The sequence below is a fragment of the Fusarium subglutinans genome, assembly GCF_013396075.1.
Source record: "Fusarium subglutinans strain NRRL 66333 chromosome Unknown NRRL66333_c0000148, whole genome shotgun sequence".
NCBI lineage: Eukaryota > Fungi > Ascomycota > Sordariomycetes > Hypocreales > Nectriaceae > Fusarium > Fusarium subglutinans.
In genome coordinates this window covers 70,688-97,602 of record NW_023502211.1, presented here as the reverse complement: position 1 = coordinate 97,602, position 26,915 = coordinate 70,688, and the positions used below count along the sequence as shown (strand labels likewise).

Sequence of the window (26,915 nt, the reverse complement as noted above, 5' to 3'; positions counted from 1 at the left end):
ACAGCCTTCCTCGGTGCGAAAAGTGCCAGCTTCATGGCAAAGGCATTTCACCAATCTCGGTCTCGCCAATTGGCCAGTATTATCTCTAGTGCATCCCAGCCTGGTGGTACTGCCCTTCTAGTACGGACTAATCTGATCTATCTCTTCGATGTACAGACATGTTCCATGTGCGAACCCTCGTAATATGAACGGTGCACCGCAGCCTCGGCAGCATTGAATAATCCGCTTCATTGACCTGGATTGGTGGATGTTTACAATCATATTGTTGGGACCTTGAGTAATAGCGAACGGACTGGTGAACAATATCCAGGGCAGACAGGTTATCAGGGTTAAACCACGCTTCGATCATCTAGTCAAGTCCCAGCGCCTATCAAGCTCTCCACGCGTACAGCCCTGGAAGCCCAGGAGCGTCGGATGGTTGTGGTGTCGTTGTGGTGTGTTTGGTAGGAGGATCTTGAGGACGGACCCTCGTCGAGTCCTTGTCTGACAAGGGTAACCACGAAGCGTGCATCAGCTCAGACTTGGACATCGGTTCATTTCTCATCAGAATTGTGTGCAAGCCCTGATTATTGTTCAACGTCATGGTCTCTTGTAAACTGAGGCCCAGAGTCTCGGGCTTGGGCTCCCGTTTGCCCACACTGCCAGGGTATTGAAATTTCTCTATGAGTCAGGATTGACAACAAGCAGAAAAGGGTCCATCATTTATGGCAAGAACAACAGCCAAAACATCATCGGTGTGGAACCACATCACCATCCGCCAGGACACGAAGTGGCCAACGCATCAATGCACCTATATCTGAAGTACAGCCCAAAACTTGGCCGCAATGCTGCTCTGCCCAAGGTTACTGCAAAGCCATGAAAATGGATGGGATTCTTTCACCGCCGTAGCAATAGGTGCTGTGACATTCGGATTCAGGCTCTGGTGCAACAATTCGTGGCTGACTTGATCGCAAGTTTCATTTTCCGCATACCACATATTGCCCACTGGGCGGCAGGTTCATCAATGAGGTTTTCCGAATCAGCCGACTGAAAAAGTTCGAGGCCTGCATCACCAGCCAGTTGCACCACCAATGTAACAGCAATGTTCTCTTCATTTCCACGTCGCTAATCTGAAATCTAAACCATGGCATTTCGCGCCAAACTTGAATCGGAGATGCCGTCTCTTATTGGAATGCTCTTCGTGTGTGCAACTCTATTTATTCCACAGAGGAAACACAGCATTCGAATTTCTGACTAAGGCCCATCAGCTGCTTCGCCTCAATCCCTTGTTCAGCTCATTTTGTCCATGCGGCGGCATCCTGGTGTCCCGTTCCGTCAGCCCAGCCCAGCCCCGGCCGGAAACCACCATATCGGACATGGCGAGGATGCAATCAGTATAACCCCCAGCAAAAGAGCAGGAAAGGTTTCCTCCCGTCTGGGCATCGGCGAATTACAACATATCTGAAGTAAGTAATTCGATGGAAGTGGAAGAGATTGAGACGGCTTTTCAAGTACTGGGAGTTGATGGTCGCAGTGAAAGAAAAATGACCATACACTACAAATATACTTCACAAAAAGGTTGTTTGTTGTTTGTTTCTTTCCTGGTTGTTACGGGTCTAGCGAAACCCAAAATTGTTGGCCACCTACGTACATACTGAGAACCAGACCTGGCGAAGCGGGATAGGCAATCAATAGTGCTATGCAAGGCAAAGAACTCTCCGCCTACTAACTAACTCTGAAGCCAGCGACTCATTGATTCTTGGCTGGGTGTGTTCGCACTCTCAAGCCAGCAGGTATGTTGGCTAACGTTGGTTCCCTAGCCCGCGATGCTCAAGAGATGCAGTCAGGCAGTGAGGGATGGATGCAGGGCGATGAGACCAAAAACGATGGGATGGGTTTAAGTCAGGGACATGTCGCCACCTTGTCGCGGCACCTGTCCCTGCTTGAAGAGAAGAAGAAGAAGCTCTCCCTCCCTCCCGGTAAATGTCTTATCACCCTCTCGAATCATCTAACTTCGCCTTGCATACGCGGTGTCTGCGTGCATCCAAATGGTTAATTGTATACGCCAACCACATCAAGCGTCCTTTCCGTTGACTCTTCCCTTATTATCCCCGTCAGCTCGTTTCGTATATGTATGTATGTGTGCCCTGTCCCCCTTTTTCTGTAGTTGGCCTCCTAGGCCTATACTTGAAGGCGCCTAGCTTTCAAGACTTGAGTTTCATTGCGAAGGCGATGTGGTGGTTTCACCTCACAGCCGAACTACAGCTCATTTTACGAATTGAATAGGTGGTGTTGCAGCGAGTCAGACTGGGGGGACAACCTCAAGCTTCAGGCCGAGTTCGGGGCTAGAAGCTCGGGGCCGGAGCAGATCCACGGCACGGCGATAGTGGTGGTATTATTAACCCTAAGGCCAAGCCTCGCGGACAAGGAGCGGCGGAAGGCCGCATTTCGGAATGGCATGGTTTGGTATGGGAGGGAGTTATTGATACTCGGTCGGTCAGCACACCACTTACTGATTCCCTTTGTTATGCGGGATGTCTAGGATGTCTAGGTCGTGTATGGATGGGTACGACCGTGCTTAGGTAGTGTGCAATCGTATTCATGCAAGAGTTACGCCTCTGTCGCAGGCATATGACGGCGTTGGGCGTTGCTAATGACTGACTACGAGCAGGCCTGTCTTGATCATTGATGGCGATCCTCAACCCTGCAAGCTGCAAGTGTGTGTGTCAAGGCGTCGTAGGATGGCAGGATGGTACAAAACATCTCATTACCTGTGTCTTAGGGCTGTGCATCTTTGTTATTTCAACATAACATACCAGTCCAATGTGCAGTGAGCATATTGCTCCTCACCCTGAGAACAACAATTCCCATATCTGAGGAAATCCCAACAAAATTGGCCCTTGGCCAAATATTACTATACATCAACAATCTGACACTGAAAGCTTATCCTTATCCAACCCCGGATTCACATTGCTACCTCTCTTTTCTTTTTCTACGCCAATCACATACAGGTTTGCTTTTTATTGAATGGTCTAGAGCAATGGTTAGCCAGCTTGGCCAGCAGCACTAGCCAGCTTGACCAAATATGAAAACAGCGGCTCAGTGTGGTATGTATGTTGCAACTATCGTCACTGCCGATGTGACATCCTTAATCAACATCCAGATGGAATGAACAGCCTGTGGCTTTCCCCCCCCCTCTCGCTTTCCTTTCTGTCCCATTACACTGGCTAGGACTGGTACATGGGCTTGGTTTCTTTTGTCGTTATTTTTGTGTAACAGTGTAAGACCAACCACTTGAGTTCCTAGTATGACACCACAGCCCACCAAAGAAAAGACACAAAGACGAAATTGGTCTGTTTCCTTTAATACCAATACCGTCCGTGTCCTCTAATATGATCGTATTGCCATGCCTATGGTAATAGCGTTTATGATATCTGAGATTCATCAAGCCGCTGGCCAACAATTTGGGCCGTGCATAATTTGAGAGTAGAGGTTATGTGGCAACAAAGGCACTTGTCGAGTTGCAAACCTTTCCAGATACCCTCACCACATTTCGTGTCACTTTTGTGATACTTCCTGCAATGCTCTCCTTAGGAGATCTGACTAAACGCCTCAGGTACTTGAATCAAAGTTTCCTCCCGTGTTTCAGAGATTAGCTGTCTGTGTGATAAGCCTCAGACGTGTGGTGTGACGCAAGCATATACCGGGACCGGATTTCTCAAAGATTCTCTCAGGGTATATTTTGCGAAAGAGAAACGGGGAAATTATTTCATAATCGTGATATGAGGTTGAGTATACTTGGTAAACGGCGCCGACACTCCCACCTGGTTGTCACCTCTTCCGATCCAACTCCTAACCAGTCGTGATATCTTTAAAAACAAACAAACGTGGCATTAGTGGTAGTGTGCTTAGTTGAGGAGGATGGAAACCTGAACTTGGTCAGCGCTTTCAGAATCATATGGAGCAGTATAACGTACAGCCATGAGGACACAACATATACTTATGTATGGACTCAGTCTTTCTCCTATCCTCGCGCATTTCCAGAAGATGCCCATGAACCTAGTGTTGTCAGCCCCATCTCCACGGTAACGGCGTGAGTCGCATTTCGTACCCGTTCTTATTCCGATCCATGATGCCAGGTGTAAAGTGGTGAACGTATGCGCTCGTGCATATAAGCAGCAGGAGGACGAGAAGGAGAGATTGGAAGTTGAAGAGGGCGGACTAGACTGATTGTTAGTGTGTTGATTCACCGTTAAAGAGCCCGGCGCATACCATCTTGACGCCTCGATACAGTGATTACTATGATGAAGAGGTACTGAGATCGTATATCTCGTTCGTAGACTTTGGTGTTGAGCTCAACGTTGCCTTCTCACATGCGATAAGCTGTGCTTAGGGGTAAAGATTCGCCGGAGCCGCGACGTGTTTCCATGGAAGCCAAGGGGTGACGTACCTGGAAATAACCCCCACAGAGCTACGGACCCCACTAACTAAACACCCACCCCCCAGATTGAGCCTCCAGCTGTTGCAAGGCTGCGCTGGGCTGAGCACATGAATCTTTCTGGTATTTTCAACTACATGTCTATCGCGAGGCTGCCTGACCTCGATTTTCAGAAGCGATCTTAATAAACCTTTTATCTCTCGAGCCAGATCTCTATTCCTTTTTTGTTCATTACATGCTTCAAGCGCGTTAGGCGCAAGTAACCACATTCATCATGGAGCCTCGAGCGCGTGCCGGCAAGAATGTCGGCAAGATGAACTTTAGCCATGCAGAGTGTACGTCTTGTCCCGATCGCTCTCAAGATCCTCGTTTGCTGATCCTATAGAAGTGGCACAGCTACTCTACGCACACGGCGACGTTCAAAACCCGCTCCCAGAAACCGTGCGGGTACTCGACGAAATCCTCACCGATTTCATGCAGTCCATCGCCTTCGAGGCGACACGAGCAGCCAATTACTCAGGCCGCCAAAAGATCAAATACGAAGACTTTGAGTTCGCGTTCCGTAAGAATCCCGCGTTCCTAGGCAAAGTTCAAGAGGTATTCGAGAAGCAAAAGGAGATCAAGAAGGCTCGTGAGATCCTGCGCGATGGCGAGGACGAGATCATGAAGGATGCTGCGGACGAAGAGAAGAAGCGAGAAAAATCCGACACAAGGACTGGAGGAGCAGTGGGAGCCGCGACATCAAGGGTCGAGGAGGAGTTGGGTGAAGCTGACGATGATGCTGAAGCGGAGCTCGACGCGTTGGGTAAGAAGCGTTGAAAGAAATCGAGTAGAACCGGGCTGCTACGATTGGCGTTCTACCACCTGATTCTATTTTGGCGTTCAACAGAGATATTGTTATGGGTTGGGAAGGCGTTCAGAGCATACTATTGTGGATTGGGTTGGAGTTACAGTCAGGGACCAAGCGAAGAGACATTCCTAATAAATCAGAGGAATCCCATGCTGTTGGGTGGGTTGCATTGGAACAGTCGAAGCCTTCTGGGATCTTAATAGCTCAGAGTCTATAGACACTAAATATTGAGGTTTTGATCGACTATTTCACGTCCAACCCTCAGACGAGTAACTGCCGATCCAAATCGAGGTGTTTATCCGTTGTGATATCCACTGGCATGTATAAACGAATAACTGGATCTTAAATACGATTCAGGGAAACTATAGATCCTTTCGAGCTTAGAGAACACTATACCTTATATGCGTACTGATTTATCACCGGGGGACCTACGTCCTTACCATGAAAAGCTGATACTAAAAACCGGCGATCGTGTGGGAGAATTACACCTTTAGCGGGGTCACAGTAGCCTCAAGAGCCATTGCATGTGTCACAGTTGTGGTGTCGTATATTTAAATAATCTGATAGACGATACTTATATGTGGGCATTCAAGGGCACCAGCTCGGTGCTGCTTTCAAGATCAATATCACTGGCATCCTCCACGAGACCAACCAAATCAGGGCTTGATAGTAGAGATGTCTTGGTTGCGAGTCTGAAGTGTGATGCTGTTTGGGACCACTCACGAAGATTCAACGAACGAACCAGAATCTGAAATGCAGTGACAGCGGGCAAGGGACGTCTGATAAGTCAAAGACTCCATCCCGAGGAGAAATTGATGGGAAATAGAGGTATAAATAGTATGAAGGGGTCTGCTGACTGGCTTGTAAGTGATACATCCAATGGGGCGAATACCTACCTAGGTATATTGAAGGCCTACAGGTATTCAGCGGTCCATGGCCTCATAGTTAACTCAGTATGGGGTCATGTTAGGCTTCTAAATTCCACAGACATTCTAACTCGGCATGAACTCCATATGTGCAAGGCACCCACCAGCAGTGTAGAGTGCAGACTCTGCATAATTCACTTATGCCTACCTAGGTAGTCTTTCTCTCCATAAGCCGAAAGTCGCAGATTGACTTTTGAGACAGTGATATATATCACTGCGTGGAACTACATGGCAGTGTACTTACGGAATACAAATCTAGATGTCACCAAGTAAAGTCGTAGATGAAACCAAGAAGGGATGGGGATGATGGAGGTGACGGCACTATAGCGAGATGAGTTGGAGCACCCGAAACATGTAGTTACTGATTGAACTCTTGATTCACTTAGTCCAAGAGACGTGGTCAAGAATATGTGATATGTCTGATGAAGCTGGAACTTGCTGCCTTCACAATGTTCAAACCAGCTATAGTTCGCGAGCACCGTTCGTCGAAAACACGGCTGCGGCTCAGAACCTGTAACTGAAGCGACAAGTTGGCCCAAGGCCTCAAAAGCACGACAAGCCTCTTCTCGAACTTTACATGCTAATTTTATGTTCGGAAATGTAATGAGAACTTACCGCCCTATATCTCCACTCTTGTAATAACACTGGATGACTCTACTGTTGAAATAGTTGGCTAGCCTTTGTAACGGCCGTAATCGTCCTGTCAATTGCGGTCATGACTCATTTCGTGCATATCAAACAGCCTCAAATATGATGGTTGAGCCCTGCGTATGCTGAATTATCTACCATTTGTATATTCTTGTTGAGGGCGACTAGAATCTCGGGAGGATTAGATGGCTACCTAACTATTGACCAAGGTGGGTAGCAAGGCAAGTTTCATCCTTATCTAGGTATGCTAGAACTACCAGACATCACAGCCAATTTGTCTGGGGCCAGAAGATGATTGTAACCGGGTGGATAACGAAATGTTGTCAATAATCGAGGCAGAGTTTACCTATGTATCCTTCAACAATTAATAGCGGAAATAAATGCGATATTATTCCCGGACCCATCATCACTTCTAACCGTCCTGTCCGTTTCAACTGGACCTGACCTAACCTAACCTCACATCTTCATCCTCGGCCGACTTAACCGATACCGAAATCGGGGCGAGATAGGGCGCAGTTTTTCTAGTTGCAGAGCCAAGACGATGCAAGTGGTGGCCAAAGTCACATCAGCATCTTCTAAGCGCCCACTCGCTGACTTTTGAGGCCCTCGCCACGCAAATCTCTTTTTCTTTCTGCTCGCGTGCCCTAGCAATTCTGCCGGTTTTGCTCTTTATTATCACTGATGATGAACCAAATAAAAGGGTTCTCACAGAACTAACGGGTGCTCGTCCAAACAAGAGGCTCCCATTTCGTCATCAGGGGTCTTGAAGAGTTAACTGCCTACCAGGGTCTAGGTATTAGTGCACTCCACCCCCACTGCGAGATACTTGCTCTTGTTGGCTCATCGGTTGGTTAATGTGAGAGAAGAGAGCAATAGAGGATCCATGATCGGTGGGTTTGGGCTGCGGGGTGGTTGGTTATCAATGGTTGACGCTCAAAGAGTCGTCGATCCGGAGCTTTTTCCCTACCCAAGCAGATACTGTACCTATTTGTAACAAACCATTTCTATTCGCTTCTCAACTGTGACTCTGCTATTTCTTCTTACTGTGCCGTATCTCGTCGTTGACTGATCGTGACAACCTCATGGACTAGAAATAGCTTGTTACTATCCTACACTATGAATCCAACTCCCCCGCCGTATGAGGAGGTTCCTCAGAGCAAATTGTTGCCTGGGGATACCGATGAATCACATCAGCATCTGTTACCACCTTCGTCATCGCCAAACCTCTTGTCTTCAAAAGTCGATAGTTCGAGTTTTGATGACTTCCGCCGAATGTCATCGAGTCCATCTCCATGCCCCTCACCAATACCTCTAAGGCAATTCTCACAGCAAGGAATCGATTTACCAGCCGAAACGCCACCGTCGAAATGGAGGCAGTTCTGGATGAAGAATAAGCCCGCTGCCTACGTTGCTCTATCCCAATTCTTCGGGGCACTGATGAATCTCAGTGCTCGTTTGGTCGAACTCGAAGGCGACGGCATGCATCCCGTTCAGGCCCTACTGATGAGACACTCTATCACAGCACTGTTTTGCTCGACTTATATGTGGTGGAATAAAACCCCCGACTTTCCCTTTGGAAAGAAAGAGATTCGATGGCTGCTGTGGTTGCGAGGAGCAAGCGGTTTCTGGGGTATTTTTGGCGTTTGGTATTCGATGATGTATATCTCACTCGCTGATGCTACTGTTATCACATTCTTGGCTCCTGGTGTTGCAGGCTTTATCTGCTGGTTTGCTCTTCGTGAGCCCTTTACTAGAATCGAGCAACTTGCCACGTTGGTTGCTCTTCTAGGTGTTGTACTGATTGCTCGACCGGCCTCACTATTCTCGAGCTCTGATGGTGACAACTCGACTACCGAACCGCCCGAAGCTAGTGGTATACCAGGTATTGACCATGAAGCCACCCCTGAAGAACGCTTGATAGCTGTTGGTATAGCCCTTCTGGGTGTTCTAGGAGCAGCTGGCGCCTTTACGACCCTCCGAACCATCGGGAAACGAGCACATCCTCTCATCTCGGTCAACTACTTCGGTATCATCTCGACTTTTATCGCTCTATCCATGCTCATCTTTGCCCCCATCCTCGATATTCAGCAGCCAGGTTTGCGATGGGTTACCCCAACTACAGTCAAGCAATGGGCACTGCTGCTTCCCCTGGGTGTTATGGGTTTCATCATGCAGTATCTCCTCACGGCAGGCCTCGGGGCCGACAAGTCAAACCGTGCTAATTCCATGGTTTACACACACATGCTTTTCGCCGCGAGCTTTGATCGATGGGTTTTTGGACACAGAATGGACTTTATCAGTGGTGCGGGATGTACTCTTATCCTAGGAAGCGCTATTGGTGTCGTCATGCTCAAGAAATCACCAGCTGCAAAACAGCCCTTGGATGATGTTGAGAGACACGGGAATTTGGAGGGTGAGATGGAGGGTTCCCCAATGCTTGTGCCGGATTCAGGGGCGGCCGAGGAACTGAGGCTTTCGAGATAGGAGTTAAAAAGTCGTTTGAATATTTGTATGCATGCTTGGCTTAGACTGTCTGAAATGTTAACGTTGGACCATTGCACCTCAACAAGCGCCACACTCTATTTCGACTTTTGAAACGAGTCTGCTCAACTTTATTGTAGGACTTTCTTGATAGGCGAGACAAGGATGAAGTGGCTCATGTGCTCGGTTTATGCCGAACCCATCTGAGTGGCGTTGTATTTCTAGTCTCTAGAACTGCTCATCATTTGTCTAGCCCCTTGTCTTCTTTCACTGGGGAAATGTGAAACTGGGCTCCTCCAATAACTCCATCATTTGCTGACTGCTATTGAACCATTCGCCAAGTTGCGCCGTGTTACCCATCCACATCATCGTGTTTGCTCCTCTCTGGCCATCGGCACCATCAAGCATACTCATATCCCCGAGCGGTTGTGAGAACGCACCAGCCTGACTAGGGTCCATGTGCGTCGATTGTTGAACCCCACTGTTCAGACCTGCTGGTGGTGGAAATCCGAGAGCGGCGAGATAGTTGTTCAGTTCAGCGCTGGCCTGTGTTTGGTCGGCTGGAGGAGTGCTTGTCCGGAACTCTATGTATCGGAGTGCTACTGTATAAAGGACCTGGAACAGGCGATAGGTCTTCGCTGCTGCATCTGATAACTGAATGGTCGTCTCAAGAGATGTGCAGAAGCTATGCAGACGAGCAAGGTCCGTCTGGTCCTGGGTCTCAATGACTTGACAGAACACAACGATGAAAGGAATGAAAGGAGCAAAGAGTAATGTCCTGGTCATGTTAGCATTGTCTCGAGATACCAAGTAAGTATATGTGCTCACCAATGGACATAAGAAGGAAAATAGACAGTATTATCCCGCCCCAATAGATCCATGCAGTCTTGGTGGCGATGCAGTGTTGCACGTGCAGCCTCAATACACTCTGGTATAAACGTCACTTTGGAGTTGGGCGGCCCAGGCGTAGCTCGATAAATCAGAGTCAGAAGTGAAAGCCGAAGAACATCATCAGAGATGAGAACGAAATCGAAGAAGTACTCCCCAAGATTCGTCTTGACTTCCTTTTCGCGGGATTTCTGCAGAGCACACGTTAGAGGTTGAAACATCGGTCATTCACGATTTGGGCTCTTACACTCAGCTCCTTGCTCCTCCTCGAGATATCCTTCAGATCGTTCACGAGCTTTTGGGCACGGAATCTCCTCACATCATCGGACTGTGTCATGGAGTCTGGGCTGTACAGTAGCTCGTATATATGTCCTTGACACCGAGCTGTAGCGACCCAGAGGCAAATGAAGGCTGATAGTGGCGTAGCATTGGGAGGGTTCGAGGTAAGAAGGGGGACGGTGACGTCCCAGTCTTGGATAGTAGAAGCCCTGCCAAGCCTGAGTGAGAGACTCTTGTCTATAAAGTACGTGTTCCAAAATAGAAACTGTTTGCGCTGAGCCTCGCGCGGCTTGTCATTCTTCATGGTTGATATCCGGTGATAACCTAGAGTTTGACATAGTTCGGAGGCTTTACATGATAAAGTCCATGAGAGTGATGGTTTTGAGATCTCAATAGCATAAAATGCCTAAAGGTCTGTGAGCATATGGTATCAAGGGAAATAATAAGGACGGCATACTCCAAGAAGAAGGGCGGAAATCATGTTTGAGGTTGCAGGCAGATGAAAGGGCAAATTTGCCAACGCCGTCTCGGTGTTTTCGCGGAGTGTTTTCATGTAGCCCTCGCACTCTTGTTGCTCTTTTGCGTCTACTGTACGCTGCTGACGATCCATGAACATGTACATCAGGCCAACATTCACAAGGATGAAATCGGCCTCTGAGACATCTTCTGAGAAGTACACATGAAGACACATGCCCGAGAAGCTTTCCATAGAAAAGAACTCCCTTATCCAGGCAGACACTTCTGAGTTCTCGGCTGAAGTCGGTTAGTTCAAAGGTGGCGAAAGGGGGTCCAGATCACTGACTCTCACATTCTCGTATCACGGCGACGGCTGTTTGAATTGGAGGTAGCTCGTTATTCTTTAGACTTGGACGTGGCAGTTGCCTAGCATGGGGATATGACATCTCCGTGGCAGCCGTCTGTTGCTTCAGAGAGCTGACGATGTGATGGAGTGAATCCAAGGTCTCACGTAGCTCGAGACTCGCACCCTGTAAAGACTCTGTACCAACAGCATTTTTGAGGAATTCGTTTGCAAATTCGCCATGAGCAGCTAGGGAAGATTCTCCTTCGATGACCGGGCTGTCTGCAGTTTGCTGAGCGAGATGCCCATAGGGGGTTGAGCTCGAGGCCTGAGCTGGCGATTGGCGGGGAATATCAGAGCTGGGCATGTGATTCTGATTGGGCTGGATGCTTGTAGATGGCATGTTCATCTTCATGTCACGCATGAGCTCGGTGAGGGCCTCGAGACGACGGTCAATGATGTCGATCTTTCTCTCACTACATGATTGTTTGGCCATCAGTACGGGTTACTTCTTGGCGCATACCAAAGCAGCGAATTGTCGGGTAGTACCAAAAGCAAGAGACCCAGGGCAACTTACTACTGGGCTGAGAGGAGGATCCTGGTTCTCTTCTCCTTTGGGCGAGTATCATGGTGTGTACACGGGATCTTGGCGTGGATGCAATGGGAGCAGGGCGAATTCCTATCGCAGCGGATCTACATAGATTCGATGTTACTATTTGGCTATAGTTGTTGAGCCGAGTGAAGCAATCTCAAGTGAGAGCTAGGGCCGTTTGACGATGGCTTCCACTCTTTACCCCAGCCTCTGTGGCTAGTGGACTTTGATGACTGGAGCATTGATGGAGTGGCATGCATAAAGTATTGATTAGATTGATATGTACATACCTTGCGAGTTCGGCATGCATCGCACTAAGATTAAGCAGTGTTAGTGATGAGGACGTGGGGATAGAGACAAGACGAGACAGGACAGGGCAGGACTTCAGGGTCTGTGGACTAACTGCTCGTCGAATAGTCAGGTTAGAGGGATTCTGGGGCCCATCGGATCCCTCATCAGGGCCATCGTCCAACTGGGCCCGAGAATCTTCAGCCATGAGGTTAAATACGGGAATCACGGACACCGTTTGTTTGTTTGTGTGGATGACACTGACAGCCTGGGGTCAGAGACAGACGAGATCCAATGCAATGCAATGAAACAATGCCACAGAAGAAAATGTTTATGGGAAAAGTCACGCACCACAAGCAACCAAACTCACATTGGGGTTCGTTATGAACGACTCACACCGAAGACTCGGGAGGTTCAACGGGACGCGCGGGGTCCGGAAGAATAGAGGCCGTTGGAGATGGGATCCGGATGTGGAGACTCGAGTTTGCGGCTCCCGAGAACACCGTAAATCCGAAAGAGCCAATAGGAAGCGAGAATATCCCGGGGCAAGGGTCTCCATTCAGATAGAAGCCATGATCATGGTCTCATCTAATCTCTGAGTTGATAAAGTTTAGGTACGCGAAGACATTGGCGTAATTTGATGACGATGCAGTCTCACTTGGGAAATAATGCTGCGAAATATCAAGATCCAAGTGTTTATGATGATTTAACCCTTTTGATATCAAGCCAAGACTTCAGCCATGAGATGAGGCATGTGTCCGGCATCATTTCCGAAAAGACCCTGGTTCAACTGAATGCATGGCATGCATGATGCCTCAGTAGATGAATGGCCTGCCTCCATAGAAATGAGACAATGGAGCTTTTATTTACTATGAAAATAAAATAAGAAGTCAGTAAAAGGCATCCTATTAAGCAACAGTATTAAATATTCACAACTCAGCAAATACGCAAACTCTTCCCTCAACCTCCGTGATCGCATCGATAATTTTCGTAGATATCCATTATCAATCAGTGACCCACTTGGGCCACTTTACATGCGGATCTGATAAAAAAAAAACACAAGCTAAAATGCCAAGGATCACCATTCGTTGCCGTCTAAATCTGGTCTACCCTCACTCCACCCCCAGGGTTCATCTCTCAAAAGTTCTCGGGTGCTATTTTCTTCAAAAGCACGCTATCCCCTTGGTAAAAGTCATGCTCTCGTGCCTCTCCTTTCTGGTTCCGTCAATCTATTTCTTTCCTTAAAGCAGGGCTCCTAGCCTGAATATACTGGTCCGATTCTCTGACTCTATATCAAAGTGCCAGATCATCACACGAGTTCACTTCTTTTAGGCGTCAGGATCGCCTGGTGTAATTTGTGCGGCAGATCACCATGGCTCCTAGTATCAACGAGAAGGAGAATGAAAAGGCCGTAGGTGGCAGCGATGCGACCTCAACTCCTGAAGATGCCGTGGTCAACGCCGAGGGCGGCGATGCTCCCAATCCTGGAGAAGATGGAGAAATTGAGGGTTCTTGGGGTGACTACAAGGTGACAAACAGCGTCACAAAACCATGGAAAATACCATACTAACACTATAAAGCGTATCCTCACATATGCAGGCCCTACAGAGTATTTGATGCAAGGCATTGCTCTCATCGCTGCCATAGGTTCAGGTGCCGGTATCGCTCTCCAGAACCTCATCTTTGGACAGTTCATCACCACAATCACCGACTTTACTTCTGGAGATTCTCAGCCTAGCAAGTTTCGAAAAGAGGTTGCTGACCTAGCGTGAGTCCTTCAGAGCCATATCCCATACAACTCTCTCCTAACGTTCATACAAGTCTCTACTTTGTGTACCTTGGCATTGGTCGGTTTGTTCTCTCCTACATCTGGAACGTCTTCCTCACCTACTCCTCTTACCGTATTGTACGCAACATTAGAAAGGAGTACCTTCGCGCTGCTCTTCGACAAGAGGTTGCCTACTATGACTTCGGAAGCGGTGGTTCCATCGCGACGCAGGCTACCTCCAACGGCCGCTTGATTCAGACCGGCATCGCTGAGAAACTCGGTCTCTTCTTTCAGGGCATCGCTGCCTTCCTTACTGCTTTCATTGTCGCTTTCGTCGTGCAGTGGAAGCTGACTCTCATTTGCTTATGTATCGCCCCAGCGACCATCATCGTCATGACTGTTGTTGCTACGATGGAAGCTGTTCACGAAGTCAAGATCCTCGAGATTCACGGCCAAGCCAACTCACTCGCTGAGGGTATCCTCGCTAGCGTGCGCACTGTTCACGCCTTTGAGATGCGAGCTAGACTCGTCGACAAGTTCGATAAACACCTCGAGGAAGCTCACACCGTTGGAAAGAAGATCTCCATTCTCTTTGGTCTCATGTTCTCTGCCGACTACACCATCATCTACCTCGGTTTCGGCCTCGCTTTCTGGCAGGGTGTGCGTATGCTCTCAACTGGCGAAATCAAAAGCTCGGGCGTCATCTTTACGGTTCTTCTCTCCGTTGTCATTGCGGCTGTTCAGCTGACCCAGCTCACCCCGTACACTATCGACTTCAGCCGTGCCATGTCTGGTGCAGCACAGCTTTTCACACTCATCGACCGAGCACCAGCTATCGACCCCCTTTCCAAGGATGGCGAGACACCATCCGAGACAGTTGGACATGTCGAGCTTGAGAATGTTTCGTTTGCCTATCCCACCAGACCTGGTGTCACTGTGCTTGGAGACTTCTCTCTTAACGTCCCTGCAGGCAAAGTCACGGCACTGGTAGGTCAATCAGGATCAGGCAAGAGCACTATTGTCGGTCTGATTGAGCGGTGGTACAACCCCAAATCTGGCACTATCAAATTGGACGGTCGTCCCATTGACAAGCTTAACCTCAACTGGCTCCGCCGAAACGTTCGGCTCGTCCAGCAGGAGCCTGTTCTCTTTGAGGGCTCCGTTTTCGACAACATTAAGCACGGTTTAGTTGGTACTGAGTGGGAGAATTCACCTGCTGAACAACAGATGGAACGAATCCAGGAAGCTGCCAAGATGGCTTTTGCTCACAATTTCATCATGGAACTTCCAGAAGGTTACAACACGCAAATCGGACAACGAGGTGGACTTCTCTCTGGTGGTCAGAAACAGCGTGTTGCTATTGCTCGCAGTGTCGTATCGCAGCCCAAAGTTCTTCTTCTTGACGAGGCTACAAGTGCTCTTGATCCCCACGCCGAGAGTGTCGTTCAACAAGCACTCGACAAAGCATCTGAAGGCCGTACTACCATCGTCATCGCTCACAAGCTCGCCACCATTCGCAAGGCTGATAACATCGTCGTCATGTCTAAGGGTTCTATTATCGAGCAGGGCTCTCACGAGTCCCTAATTGCTCAAGATGGTGCTTACGCTAAGCTCGTCAAGATTCAGAACCTTGCAGTTGAGAATGACCCCAATAATATTTCGACTGACGAAGAAGAGGAAGTTGCCCCTGAAGGAGACAAGGAAGAGCTCGGACTTAGCAAGACAGTTACCCAATACGGAACCCACGTCCAGGAGCGTCTCGAAGCTGGCAAGGAGCTTGGCAACTATGACAACCACAAACAAATGGGCATCTTCTACGTCGTCTATCGTCTGATTCGTGAGAGCCCAGAAGTTGCTTGGTCGTATTTCTTTGTTCTTGCGGGATGTTTAGGAGCTGTTGCAGCGTTCCCTGGTCAGGCCATTCTGCTTGCGCACGTTGTCGAAGTCTTCACCCTCACTGGTGACAGGATGAGAGACCGCGGCGATTTCTACGCAAGCATGTTCATCGTTCTCGCAGCCGGTTTGTTGGTGTCGTACTTTGCTCTTGGCTATGCTACCAACACCATCGCTCAGTTCCTCAGCCACAAACTTCGCAAGCAGAGCCTCCTGGATATGCTTCGTCAAGACCTTCAGTTCTTTGACCGCAAGGAAAACAGCACTGGTGCTCTGGCCAGTCGCGTTGACTCTAACCCCCAGTCGATCCTCGAGCTAATGGGCTTTAACGTGGCCCTCGTCCTCATTGCCATTCTCAACCTGGCTGCCTGCAGTCTCCTGGCTATAATTCACAGCTGGAAGCTGGGTCTGGTGGTCGTTTGCGCTGGTCTTCCTCCCTTGGTCAGCTCCGGTTACTTCAAGATTCGGCTCGACGCCAAGCTGGACCGGGACACCTCAAAACGATACTCTACCAGCGCTTCAATTGCTTCTGAGGCTATAACTGCCATTCGAACCGTTTCTTCTCTGGCCATTGAGGAGTCAGTCTTGGACAAGTATGTTGATGAGCTGAACCAAGCCGTTACTGGATCAAAGAACGACCTTTTCCGTATCATGATCTTCTTTGCTCTGACTCAATCAATTGAGTATTGGTTTCAAGCTCTTGGTTTCTGGTATGGGTGCCGTCTTCTCTCATATGGCGACATTTCCATGTACAATTTCTTTGTCGCTTTCTTGGGAGTCTTTTACTCTGGTCAGGCTTCTGCTCAGCTCTTCCAATTCTCAACCAGTATCACCAAGGGAGTTAACGCTGCCAACTACATATTCTGGCTCAATCAGCTCCAGCCCAACGTTCAAGAAACACCTGAGAATCGAGGTAACGGTCCCAAGTCTGGAGGTCCGGTTGTTTTGGATGATGTCCGATTCTCGTACCCTCTTCGGCCTCATGCCCCTGTTCTCCGCGGCATCGACTTAGATGTCAAGCCTGGACAATTTGTCGCGCTTGTTGGCGCATCGGGCTGTGGAAAGTCAACTATGATAGCTATGCTTGAACGTTTCTATGATCCGTCGAGCGGCACAATCAGCATTGCTAACTCGGCACTTCCCACGCTCAACCCTCGCCTCTACCGCCGCATCCTTGGTCTGGTTCAACAAGAGCCAACTCTTTTCCAGGGCACGATACGGGAAAACATTGCTCTTGGTGTCGATGATCCAGAGACCCAAGGTAAGGACCCTGCCACTGGGGTTCCTGACAAGCGGATCGAGGCAGCCCTTCGCGCAGCCAATGCATGGGACTTCGTCTCGTCTTTACCCGAAGGTCTCGATACACAGGCTGGATCAAACGGGGCGCAACTATCTGGAGGACAGAGACAGCGAATCGCCATTGCCCGAGCCCTTATTCGTGATCCCAAGGTTCTTCTCCTTGATGAAGCCACAAGTGCACTTGACACTGAGAGCGAGAAAATTGTACAAGGTGCATTGGCAGAAGCAGCAAAGGAAGGAGATCGCATTACCATTGCTGTTGCTCATCGCTTAAGCACAATCAAAGATGCTGACAAGATTTGCGTTTTCTTGGGTGGCAAAATCACAGAGGCCGGAACTCATCATGAGCTGCTCGCCCAGGGTGGGTTGTATCGAAAAATGTGTGAGGCACAGGCTCTGGACAGTTAGACGTGCTTTATGTGTTTGGACTTGAGGACTAAAAGTTATAATCGTCAATGATAGCATAAATAATACCCTTTAATGTTAATTCGTTTAGAAACATAGTGGTCATTTACCACTCTAGGGTAGCCTCTATCACCCAAGGGATGGAATTTGAAATTACCATGATTAGGTAGATCTGTTGTCTTTAGTTCGGTCGGGTAAGGAATGAGCCAAGACTACGCCCAGGGGTTACACCCTAGCGGTGTCCAGGGGACGGCCTTGTTGTGAAATACGTACGTACTTGTGATCGTCTCTGCTCGTCAGATGTTCAATCAAGGCGAAAGATTTGGGTCTAGATTCCAGTCGTTGATGGGGAAGTCAGTTAGACAAGGGGCGGATAATCCATGGTTCCATATGATCAGACTCGGCGAGCTCCAGTACAAGAGACTACATGTTAACCGACTATTGACCCCCCCTAGTCATCTGACTATTGCAGTAGGGATTTTAATATCTTACCTAACTAATACTATCTAAATCCTAAGTTTAAAATATTAAAATAAATATTAAATAAATAAATAAATAAAGATTTATAGAAAATAATTTAAACTAATTAAGAATAGATTTTTTAAAATATTAATAAATAAAAAAAGAAGATATATAAGTTACGTACTGCCTTAGCACTGGTCGGATAACTAGGGGGGGTTAATGGTTGGTTAAGCTACATTCTTACTATCCTGCGGCGCTGAACGGGTAAACAGTTGCCTTTCTGGGCCCCCATATTTTGGTTCATGCCAACTTGCACTTATGAGAGAGAGATCTGTACTGTACTTCCAGAACGATTCCCTTCCAACTCCAGCAGACGCCTCTTCCATTATCCAGATGATCATGGCGAAAGGGCGACTCTAACTAAACGCGACAACACACAATTTGATTCTTGTATACTAAGTACGATATTCCTCTTCCTGGCTTCTGATTTGCCTTATATTACAAGGCCCCTCATACCCCCTGAAGTCGCAAAGCTCCCGTCCTAGCTCCGCGCAGATTAGCTTGCTCGGTAGTAGCCCCTTTGTACTGAAACCCGTTCCACTGACACGATTGCAAACAGTATTTGCTACGTATTGGCACTTCTTTCCTTCTCACCTACGAGCCAACGCCCGAATCGGCTTCGCGATGGCTTCTGAATCGCCAAAAGCGACAGATCTGGCCACGATGCCAAACCATCCCGATCCTACCAGCTCCACCGAGGCTCCCGCACATGCGACGTCATCTACAACCCCAGACGCGGTCGTCCAAGCCGATCTGTCTACAAGTCCAGACTTGTCGTCACAACAGGATCAAAAATCTTTGGAACAAGATGGTGCCGCCGCCAACGCCTGGCCTTCACATGAGGATGACGGCGATGATGGCAATGACTGGCTAGCTTCCGATGCTGCAGTCCCTAACCAAACACAAGAGGAAACCACCCTCGAAGAACCCGAACTCGAAGTCGCCTCACAACCAAAGGCACCTGTATCTCAGCACTCAAGTTCCATGTCATTCGCTCGCACAGTCTCTCATGAAATCAGCTTCGGAGACGAGGAGGAAGGTGAATGGAACTTGAGTCGCACTGATACCGACCCTTTCAAGTTCATGCCGCCTACCGACCGAACAAACTCTTTCCCACCTGTGCCACCTGCCCACACAAATTCCGAAGTAGAGGATCAACAACCTCTTCCTTCCAACCAGGCCTTGGACGTTTTAGAGGAAACCGAGAAGGAAGCAGATGCAGAGGAGGAGCTATACCTGCGAGAGGAGACGACAGATGGGCTAGATGCACCCAGGCGAGGACACTCTTCTTCCATATCCATTGGTGGAGATTTGAAGAGTCCAGAGGGCCAAGATTCTGATGAACGATATGAAGAAGGGATGCCACTTATCCCCCAACCCGAGAAAGAAAACCATGAGGCTTCTAGTGAACAACCAAGCCACACTTTAAGCGACTCGTTTGATGATGAAGCCGCGGAAGGTGATGATTTCTTCAGTCAAGTTCAAGGCTCCCAACAGCCATCTGATGAGAAACCTGCCCCGGCTTTGGAACGAAAATCGACAATGCAGGTTTTGGATTCCATGAACGCAGGCACCATCTCGAACAAGTCTGCACTTGAGGGAACCCCGGAGGAGGAAGAGGAAGACGAGGAGACGGAGGACGACAGTAGTGATGATGACGAGGATAGCAATGAAGACAGCGAGGAGGATAAAAAGTCAGCTCAGCCTGCGCCAACACCTGCTTCATCTGACCCTGCTGCTGCTGCACCCGACTCCTCTCCGGCTAAGAAGGAAGACCTTGCATCGAAATGGGAACAAGCTTTCGCCGATGACGAAGATGAAGATTTTCTGCTTGAAGAGAATGCGGGAGATGACAAGCAAGTTGACCCAGCCGCCTTCTTTGGAAGTGATGATGAAGGCTTTTTAGAGGATGAGGAGCCAGCTCCAGCTCCAGCTCCAGCTCCGGCGCCTGCCCCTACCTCACGTCAACCTTCTGGCTCCAATCCCTATATGCCGCAGATACCAGCTACTCACCCAGCGCCATCTCCGTATGCTCCCAGCATGCAAGTTCCCGTGGCTGCTGCTCCCCAAATCTCGGCATACAACACTCCAGCACCTATCGTAACACCTTTCGGTACAGCGCCGCAATACAATCAGCCTCCACCTGTACGTCCTGAGATGTCCAAGGCGCAAAGCTTTGCGGATAAGTCAAAGGGAGGTTACCACTCACCGTATGACCTGCCTACCGATCTTGTCACCAATCTGGTTAAGCCTCGAAAGAGGGCGAGCATGCAACAGCTTTCCCAAGCTAATCAGCTTCATGCTCCGGTTCAGCCTCCGCCTAGAAGTGCGAGCGTTGGCATGCCGGCTCCCCCAACGAGACTCACTCCTCCTTCCTCTAGCCATGGCCTGCATAGCCACCAACAATCTACAGCACCTCCCAAACCCACAACCCCCGGTACGCAACACAAGGAGAACTTCTTTGAGGAGTTGCCCATGACATCTAGACCTCGGCCTAGTTCACGGACAAGCCAGAGGGCTCTGTCTCCCGCGCGAAATGCGCCCCCAATGGCTCACGCACCCCATATCCCTTCGCCATTAGCACCCACGGCGCCAAACCATATGGTTCCGCCACCCTTTCCTGCTACGACGGTCACCCCTGGTGAGCCATACAGCGATCCCGCTAGTCAGCCGGCTCTTGTTCCCGGCGCTGGCCTGGTTGCGCCTGAGAGGGTTAGTCCTTATGCTGCCCTGACCACTTCTGCCAACCACATGCCTCCGCCCGCCTTGACAAGCACCTCTCGATATTCTCCTGCACCTGGTACAAGCCATACTGCCCCGCCAGCTCCTGCAAGCAGTCGCTATTCACCGGCACCTCCCGTGCCCAAGAGCCATGGTTCTTACGGAGCCGTGGCAACTGCTGGCCCCGGGCCTGTGCTCCCACACCAGCCTAGGACATCAAGCCCGTTGACCCATTCTGAGAGTGCTCACTTTGAGCCTAGGATGAGCCGAGTTTCGTCTCTACCACCCACACGGGAGGTAGATGAGGAGGATGAGCAAGAGACTCCCACTAGATCTGCGAGCGCTACCCATGCCATACCTCATCATGATTCGAGATATAACCCTGCATCTCCTCCAAAATCCACACAGACACCACCTCCTCCAAGCTATGCCGGCCAACTTACCCTCTCACCCCCCAAGCAATCGGGTCCATATGTGCCCCATGCCCCGCCAACAGCGCAGGCTGGCTTTGTACCACCTCCTCGCGCTCAGACGCAATCGCCAAGCGCATCCTTCGGCCATAAGCAGGCTCAGAGATCCTCAGACTCAGCACGCCGGCCTTCGTCTGCCCACTCACACTCCTATCCTTCACCAGTAGGCGCAAAGCCAGCCCCTTCACCTTATGCTCTAATGGCCCCAGCCCCTGGTGTTTCAACTGTCCGTACTCGTGGCCAGTCTATCACAATGAACATGGTTGCGCCCACTGACGGGCGGGAGCATGATGAGCTTCAGCGATGGAAAGGAGTGCCTATTATCTCATGGGGCGTTGGCGGTACTGTCGTCACCTCTTTCCCAAAGAGCGTTCCTCGGTATGGCATGAACCAGGCTGTTCCGATGATAGTACGAACACCAGGAGAAGTCAAGGTGCAGAGTGTTAAGGACATTGAACCGTTGCACGAGCATGTGGCCAAATTCCCAGGTCCTCTCAGAGGCAAGTCAAAGAAGAAAGAGACCATCGGATGGCTCAGTGCTGGAATTGAGCTACTTGAAAAGGATCTTCCTGATGTCTCTTTTCACTCCCAACTCTCTCTCTCGGCGAAGAGAGCTGTCGAGCGTCTACTCTTATGGAAGATTATGCGTGTCTTCATTGAGAACGATGGAATCTTGGAAGGCAACCCTACTGTGGAGGCAGCTGTCCGAGATGTCCTCTCGCCTGGTGAAAATACATCGTCCGCAAGTGATGATGCGCTTTTCCCTGCCGCTACTAGTTTGGATACAGGAGTACCCTCGGTTACCTCAATGCAAGCCGATGGTGTCGATGTCTCATCCATGGATCAAATTCGTCATCATCTCCTGAGGGGCGATCGAGACAAGGCTGTTTGGGCTCTTGTTGATAAACGACTTTGGGGTCACGCCATGCTGATCTCACATACCGTGGAAGGCGATCTTTATAAACGCGTGGCACAGGAATTTGTTCGTAAAGAAGTCAACTACCCTGGTCACGCCAACGAGTCTATGGCTGCGCTGTACAAGATTCTTTCTGGAAACCTTGAAGATTGCGTGGATGAATTAGTTCCTGTTCATGCCCGGGCTGGTCTTCAACTGGTATCCACTGGCGGGGGCTCAGGACCTACCAAGGATACACTCGACGGACTGGACAAGTGGAGAGAGACTCTTTCTCTTGTCCTAAGCAACCGAAGCACCGATGATATCCAAGGATTGAATGCCCTCGGAAATCTTCTCTCTAGCTATGGGCGAGCTGAAGCAGCCCACATTTGCTTCATCTTTGGCCGCCATGCGTCTATTTTCGGTGGTCTTGACGACCCCAACGCCAATTTCGTGCTAATTGGAGCTGATCATAGGCAACAGTCTGACCAATTTGCCAAGGAAACAGAGGCACTCCAGCTCAGCGAGGTCTACGAGTATGGCCTGTCTCTTGCAGGAGGAGCTCTTGCAGCCGCAGGCACACCCCATCTTGCTGCCTACAAGCTTGAACATGCAATGACTCTTGCTGAGTACGGCCACCGGGATAAGGCCATGCAGTACTGCGACGCCATCTTGACAGCAATTTCCTCCCAAACTAAGCGATCGCCATACCATCATCATGTTCTCGAGACTGCAGTTGAAGACTTCATGTTGAGATTGAAGCAGGCGCCGAAGGAGGAGAGTGGCTCATGGATTTCCAAGCCAAGCATGAATAAGGTCTCGGATAGCATGTGGAACCGATTCAACAAGTTCGTCGCAGGTGATGATAACGAGGAGAATAATGGAGGTACTGGGGAGACAGGACCGTTTAATCGCCCCTCTGGAGAGTTTAGTCGTTCACCTTCGGTTTCTAACTTTGACATCTATGGTCAACAGTCACCTAGCTTCGGCATGACACCTGCTCAACCATCGGCAAGCATTGCAGCATCCAAATACGCGCCGAATATTTCGACGCCCGCTGCTTCCGCGAACCTTTACTCTCCCACATCTCAGTACACACCTGGACGAAGTTCTACCGAATATGCCCCTAACTCATACGAGCCTTCCTACCCTGGTGCTGCCTCGACTGACCGAGGTGAAGGCTACACCCCTTCCATTCCTCAGTCTGAGCCTACCAGTGCCGGCCTTGGTGGACCGGCAGGCCTTGCACCAGCTGCTCAAATTACGCAAGGTTACTCTCCTGCTGGATACCAGCCCTATGGAATGCCAGCATTGACGCCAATGGGCAACGACGACACGCCTGCCGATAGTTCGTCACAGGGGTTCCAGCCTCTTAGTTACGGATACGAGCCACCTCAAATGTCCTCAAACCCGCCTGAGCAGGCAAGTGAGCACAATACTGGAGAGAACGGTAATGTCGGCTACGAGCCGCCTTCATTCCAGCCTTACGGTTACGAGCCTCCATCATACGAGCCTCAGTCTACTGCTGAGGATGACGATGAGCAGCCTAAGCCTAAGAAGAAGAGTTTTATGGATGATGACGACGACAGTTTCCCTTCCATGAAACAGACCGAGAAGTCAAAGGCGGAGAAGGACCGGGAGAACGACGAGATGTTCCGCAAGGCTGCAGAGGAGGATGGTAAGTTTTCTTTTCTTATCGATATGTTACATAGCTAACAAGTTGAACAGCCAAGCGCGCAGCTGCCCAGCAGTCGTCCAAGAAGGGCTGGGGCTTCGGCGGCTGGTTTGGTGGTAGCAAGAAAGCGCCCCTTGAGCAGACCTCCTCTGGCGATTCTTCTCCTGGCAAGCCCATTCGGGCGAAGCTGGGTGAGGCCAGCAGCTTTATATACGACCCTGAACTAAAGCGATGGGTCAATAAGAAGCCAGGCGCCGAAAACACACCAGCCAAGACTGCTACACCTCCACCCCCCAGGGCTGGCCCTCGTTCTGTCTCTGGAACCCCCCCGCCTCCCACTGCCACTCCTCCTCCACCTTTGGTAACGAGCAATAGTGCGCCGCCACCCCTCATGCCCCCCAAAGTCCGAGGTGGAACACCAGAACTGTCCAAGCAGGTATCGACGGAGAGCCTGGGCCTCGCACCCCCTGCTATGGCTCGATCCGTTTCCAACACTAGCAATGCCAGCGCACCACCCAGTCGGCCAACGACAAGCATGAGCAATGCTAGTAGCATCGACGATTTACTCAGCGTGGCACCTCGCAAAGCTAGTGACAAGAAGAAGCCACGAAAGGGTGGTCGATATGTCGATGTCATGGCCAAGTAAGGCACGAACAGATGCTATTCGTTTGGATTGGAAACACCGAGTCAATCTCAGGCGTTCTTGTTGGGATTCGTGCTAGGAACGAATCGATCTGTATTAATAGTTAGACTGTTGTTGCGTTTTGTATTTCTGCGATGGTTTGAATTGTAGGAGCGCTGGCCTGGGGCTTTAGCAGCGACTGTACACAAAGTATTGAGGAAGCGGACGAGTTGATATGTTTTGGATCAGGAAGAGAATAGACCCTAATGCTACCGTCGAGACATGATTACGACTCGAGGAGATATTCGACAAAGAACAATAATACGATGAAGAATTCTGCCGTTGAATCTTTTGTTGATTAGTTACTGTGTGCTTTGACAGACATACACTTTTGACTGAACGCCCAACTTAATGCCAACATCTTAGAAATCGCTACTTAGGTCCAACGCCTGAAACATAAAAGGTCAACATTCATGTTGATGTGTTTCACATACTATATGACTGTACATAGTACTGGCACTGTTAGCACATAATCGATGGGACTGAGGGCAAAAAAAGGGCCAACTCACTGTCACGACAGAGTCTTCCGCTGTAGCATCATCGTGCTGGGGCACATAGACGTAGAGAATCAACGCATGGTCGTCAGCAAAACAGGCAATGACCCTGCCTTCCAAGCGACCAACACTAAGGACACGGCTCCAGTCCTTGCCATCGACACGTACAGTCGCCCAATGATTGGGACCGCCTTCTCGAAACTTGGTACTCGGATGCTCCTCCACGAGACAATCGAGCTGTGCGGGGTCAAGCTCTGGGTTTTCGAGATTAGACCACACACTACAGATATCTGTGGTCTCGGTTGCGATCCGTAGTCGTAGACCACCGTGCATATTGGCGCTAAGCTCAAGTTTCGGTGATTTCGTATTGGCGGAAGAGCCAGAGTTAGAGGCCATAGCAAGCTTGGTGAAGCGGTCCGAGATGGCCTTGAGCTGAAGAAGAGGGGGCAGTTGAATGTGGACATCTGGTTCTCGCACTCGAGGCTGCATGATAGTCTCAACTGTTTCGGGGTGGAGCACACGCACGGGTATGTCCTGAGTAATGATCTTCTCATGCTCCCGTCTCAATGAAGTCTCGAGGTGCTCTGCCTGAAACATTTCGTCGTCATCGAAAGGGTCATCACCAGCGGCTGTTCCTGAAGGTTTCGCGGCCCCGGGCGGGTTGGTAGCTGACGTAGTCGTGGTGATAGTCATGGAAAGAACTGGCAGACCGTCTTTCTTTGTGAGGCGTAAGGAAGCAGATATACTGTTCAGCGCAGACTTGAGGGCGCGTTGGAGTGGCTGAAGAGGAAGCTCCAAGTTAATAGTATTGCCTGCCTCGGCGGACTGAATGTGATAGCCATCAAAGATGAAGTCCATGGCAAGAGACCTTGATATTTATGAGCAAGTACATAAGACAGCCACCTCGGTAAGGTACCTAGGTCGGTAAGAAGGAAGAACACATACGCCCATACTTGAGATCCCATGTCTGGGATGACGGTGAATCGTGCAGTATCATCGCTCAAGCGCAACCAGGCAATCTTCTCAAGAGAGCCAAGTGCAGCTGTAAGCTCTGTGATCAGGATTAACAAAGCGTGCCCGACAAAAGAAAGAGAGAGTGATAGAAAGACTCAGGAATGTGTGTAGAAGGACTCACTTGCGAATGTGCGAATATTCTTCAGCTCTGTACGAAAACGCATGTTGAGGAGTCGCAATGATAGAAATGGTGCAAGTAAATGGAAGGGGTGGAATTGTACGCCGTAATAATAAGTGGTGTAAATGCGAATTGTGGGTCCAGGCCACCATCAAGAGGTAGGAATTCTGATCTTTATACAGAGGCATATTCACTTGGGAGAAATCATACGAACTTGCGCCTAGATAATTCATAAGTCTTTACTATCTTGATTCATATATATAGAAATCCACTTATATATTTTAAACAATAGCGCCTATAAACCTTGTAGGTATTTACAACAAACACACATGAGAGACAACACTAAGTGCAATAAAATACCTGGGTACCTCAGTTCTTCCCAAGTACTAAAGTAAGGTAGGTAGGATAATTGCAAGATATGGAAACAGCTCCTTGCACGGTAACTTATCCAGGTTCATCAGTAGTACCTAGTCAAGCCCCATGGAATGTGCCAATGGCGCCCTCGAATGGTGTTAAGAGAGGCAGGATATCTTCCCGTTTGGGGGGATTAAAACTTCCTTCCCTGCATCGACAAAACATCTGCACGACAATAAAGAAGAAGGCTCTTCCCAAATAAGACAGCGAAAGGAGAGTGTGTCCATCGCTCGATCGAGGGAAGCAAGCATACCTACCTTAAGCCAGTAGGTAGGTAGTACCTGGGTACTAGGTAATGTAGGTACCTTATATACCTGTAAAATAGACCTCTTGATTTAGAACTCTCCTTTTCTTCTTCATCATCATCATCATCATCA

At 49.5% G+C, this 26,915-nt stretch overlaps 6 protein-coding genes across 6 annotated transcripts; 4 read left to right on the top strand and 2 right to left on the bottom strand.

The window, feature by feature from the left end:
- Window positions 1–4,691: 4,691 nt before the first annotated feature.
- FSUBG_9521 (transcription initiation factor TFIID subunit 13) lies at window positions 4,692–5,236 on the top strand (the record flags this gene model as incomplete). Its single annotated transcript, XM_036688044.1, has 2 exons — window positions 4,692–4,752; window positions 4,806–5,236. The coding sequence occupies 2 exons, from the start codon at window positions 4,692–4,694 to the stop codon at window positions 5,234–5,236; spliced, it is 492 nt and encodes a 163-aa protein (XP_036535008.1).
- A 2,721-nt stretch (window positions 5,237–7,957) lies between these two features.
- On the top strand, window positions 7,958–9,325 carry FSUBG_9520 (uncharacterized protein; the record flags this gene model as incomplete). Its single annotated transcript, XM_036688043.1, has 1 exon — window positions 7,958–9,325. One exon carries the CDS (start codon window positions 7,958–7,960, stop codon window positions 9,323–9,325), a length of 1,368 nt encoding a protein of 455 aa, XP_036535007.1.
- Window positions 9,326–9,589: 264 nt separating this feature from the next.
- FSUBG_9519 (uncharacterized protein) lies at window positions 9,590–12,376 on the bottom strand (the record flags this gene model as incomplete). The annotated part of the gene is made up of 6 exons (XM_036688041.1): window positions 9,590–10,100; window positions 10,151–10,401; window positions 10,458–10,895; window positions 10,947–11,242; window positions 11,298–11,764; window positions 12,171–12,376. The coding sequence occupies 6 exons, from the start codon at window positions 12,374–12,376 to the stop codon at window positions 9,590–9,592; spliced, it is 2,169 nt and encodes a 722-aa protein (XP_036535006.1).
- Window positions 12,377–13,540: 1,164 nt separating this feature from the next.
- Window positions 13,541–17,536, top strand: FSUBG_9518 (leptomycin B resistance pmd1; the record flags this gene model as incomplete). Its single annotated transcript, XM_036688040.1, has 3 exons — window positions 13,541–13,696; window positions 13,749–13,936; window positions 13,990–17,536. 3 exons carry the CDS (start codon window positions 13,541–13,543, stop codon window positions 17,534–17,536), a joined length of 3,891 nt encoding a protein of 1,296 aa, XP_036535005.1.
- A 1,143-nt stretch (window positions 17,537–18,679) lies between these two features.
- Window positions 18,680–24,462, top strand: FSUBG_9517 (COPII coat assembly protein; the record flags this gene model as incomplete). Its single annotated transcript, XM_036688039.1, has 2 exons — window positions 18,680–23,819; window positions 23,870–24,462. 2 exons carry the CDS (start codon window positions 18,680–18,682, stop codon window positions 24,460–24,462), a joined length of 5,733 nt encoding a protein of 1,910 aa, XP_036535004.1.
- Window positions 24,463–24,509: 47 nt separating this feature from the next.
- FSUBG_9516 (uncharacterized protein) lies at window positions 24,510–26,170 on the bottom strand (the record flags this gene model as incomplete). The annotated part of the gene is made up of 5 exons (XM_036688038.1): window positions 24,510–24,550; window positions 24,933–24,957; window positions 25,008–25,860; window positions 25,938–26,043; window positions 26,128–26,170. 5 exons carry the CDS (start codon window positions 26,168–26,170, stop codon window positions 24,510–24,512), a joined length of 1,068 nt encoding a protein of 355 aa, XP_036535003.1.
- Window positions 26,171–26,915: the final 745 nt, after the last annotated feature.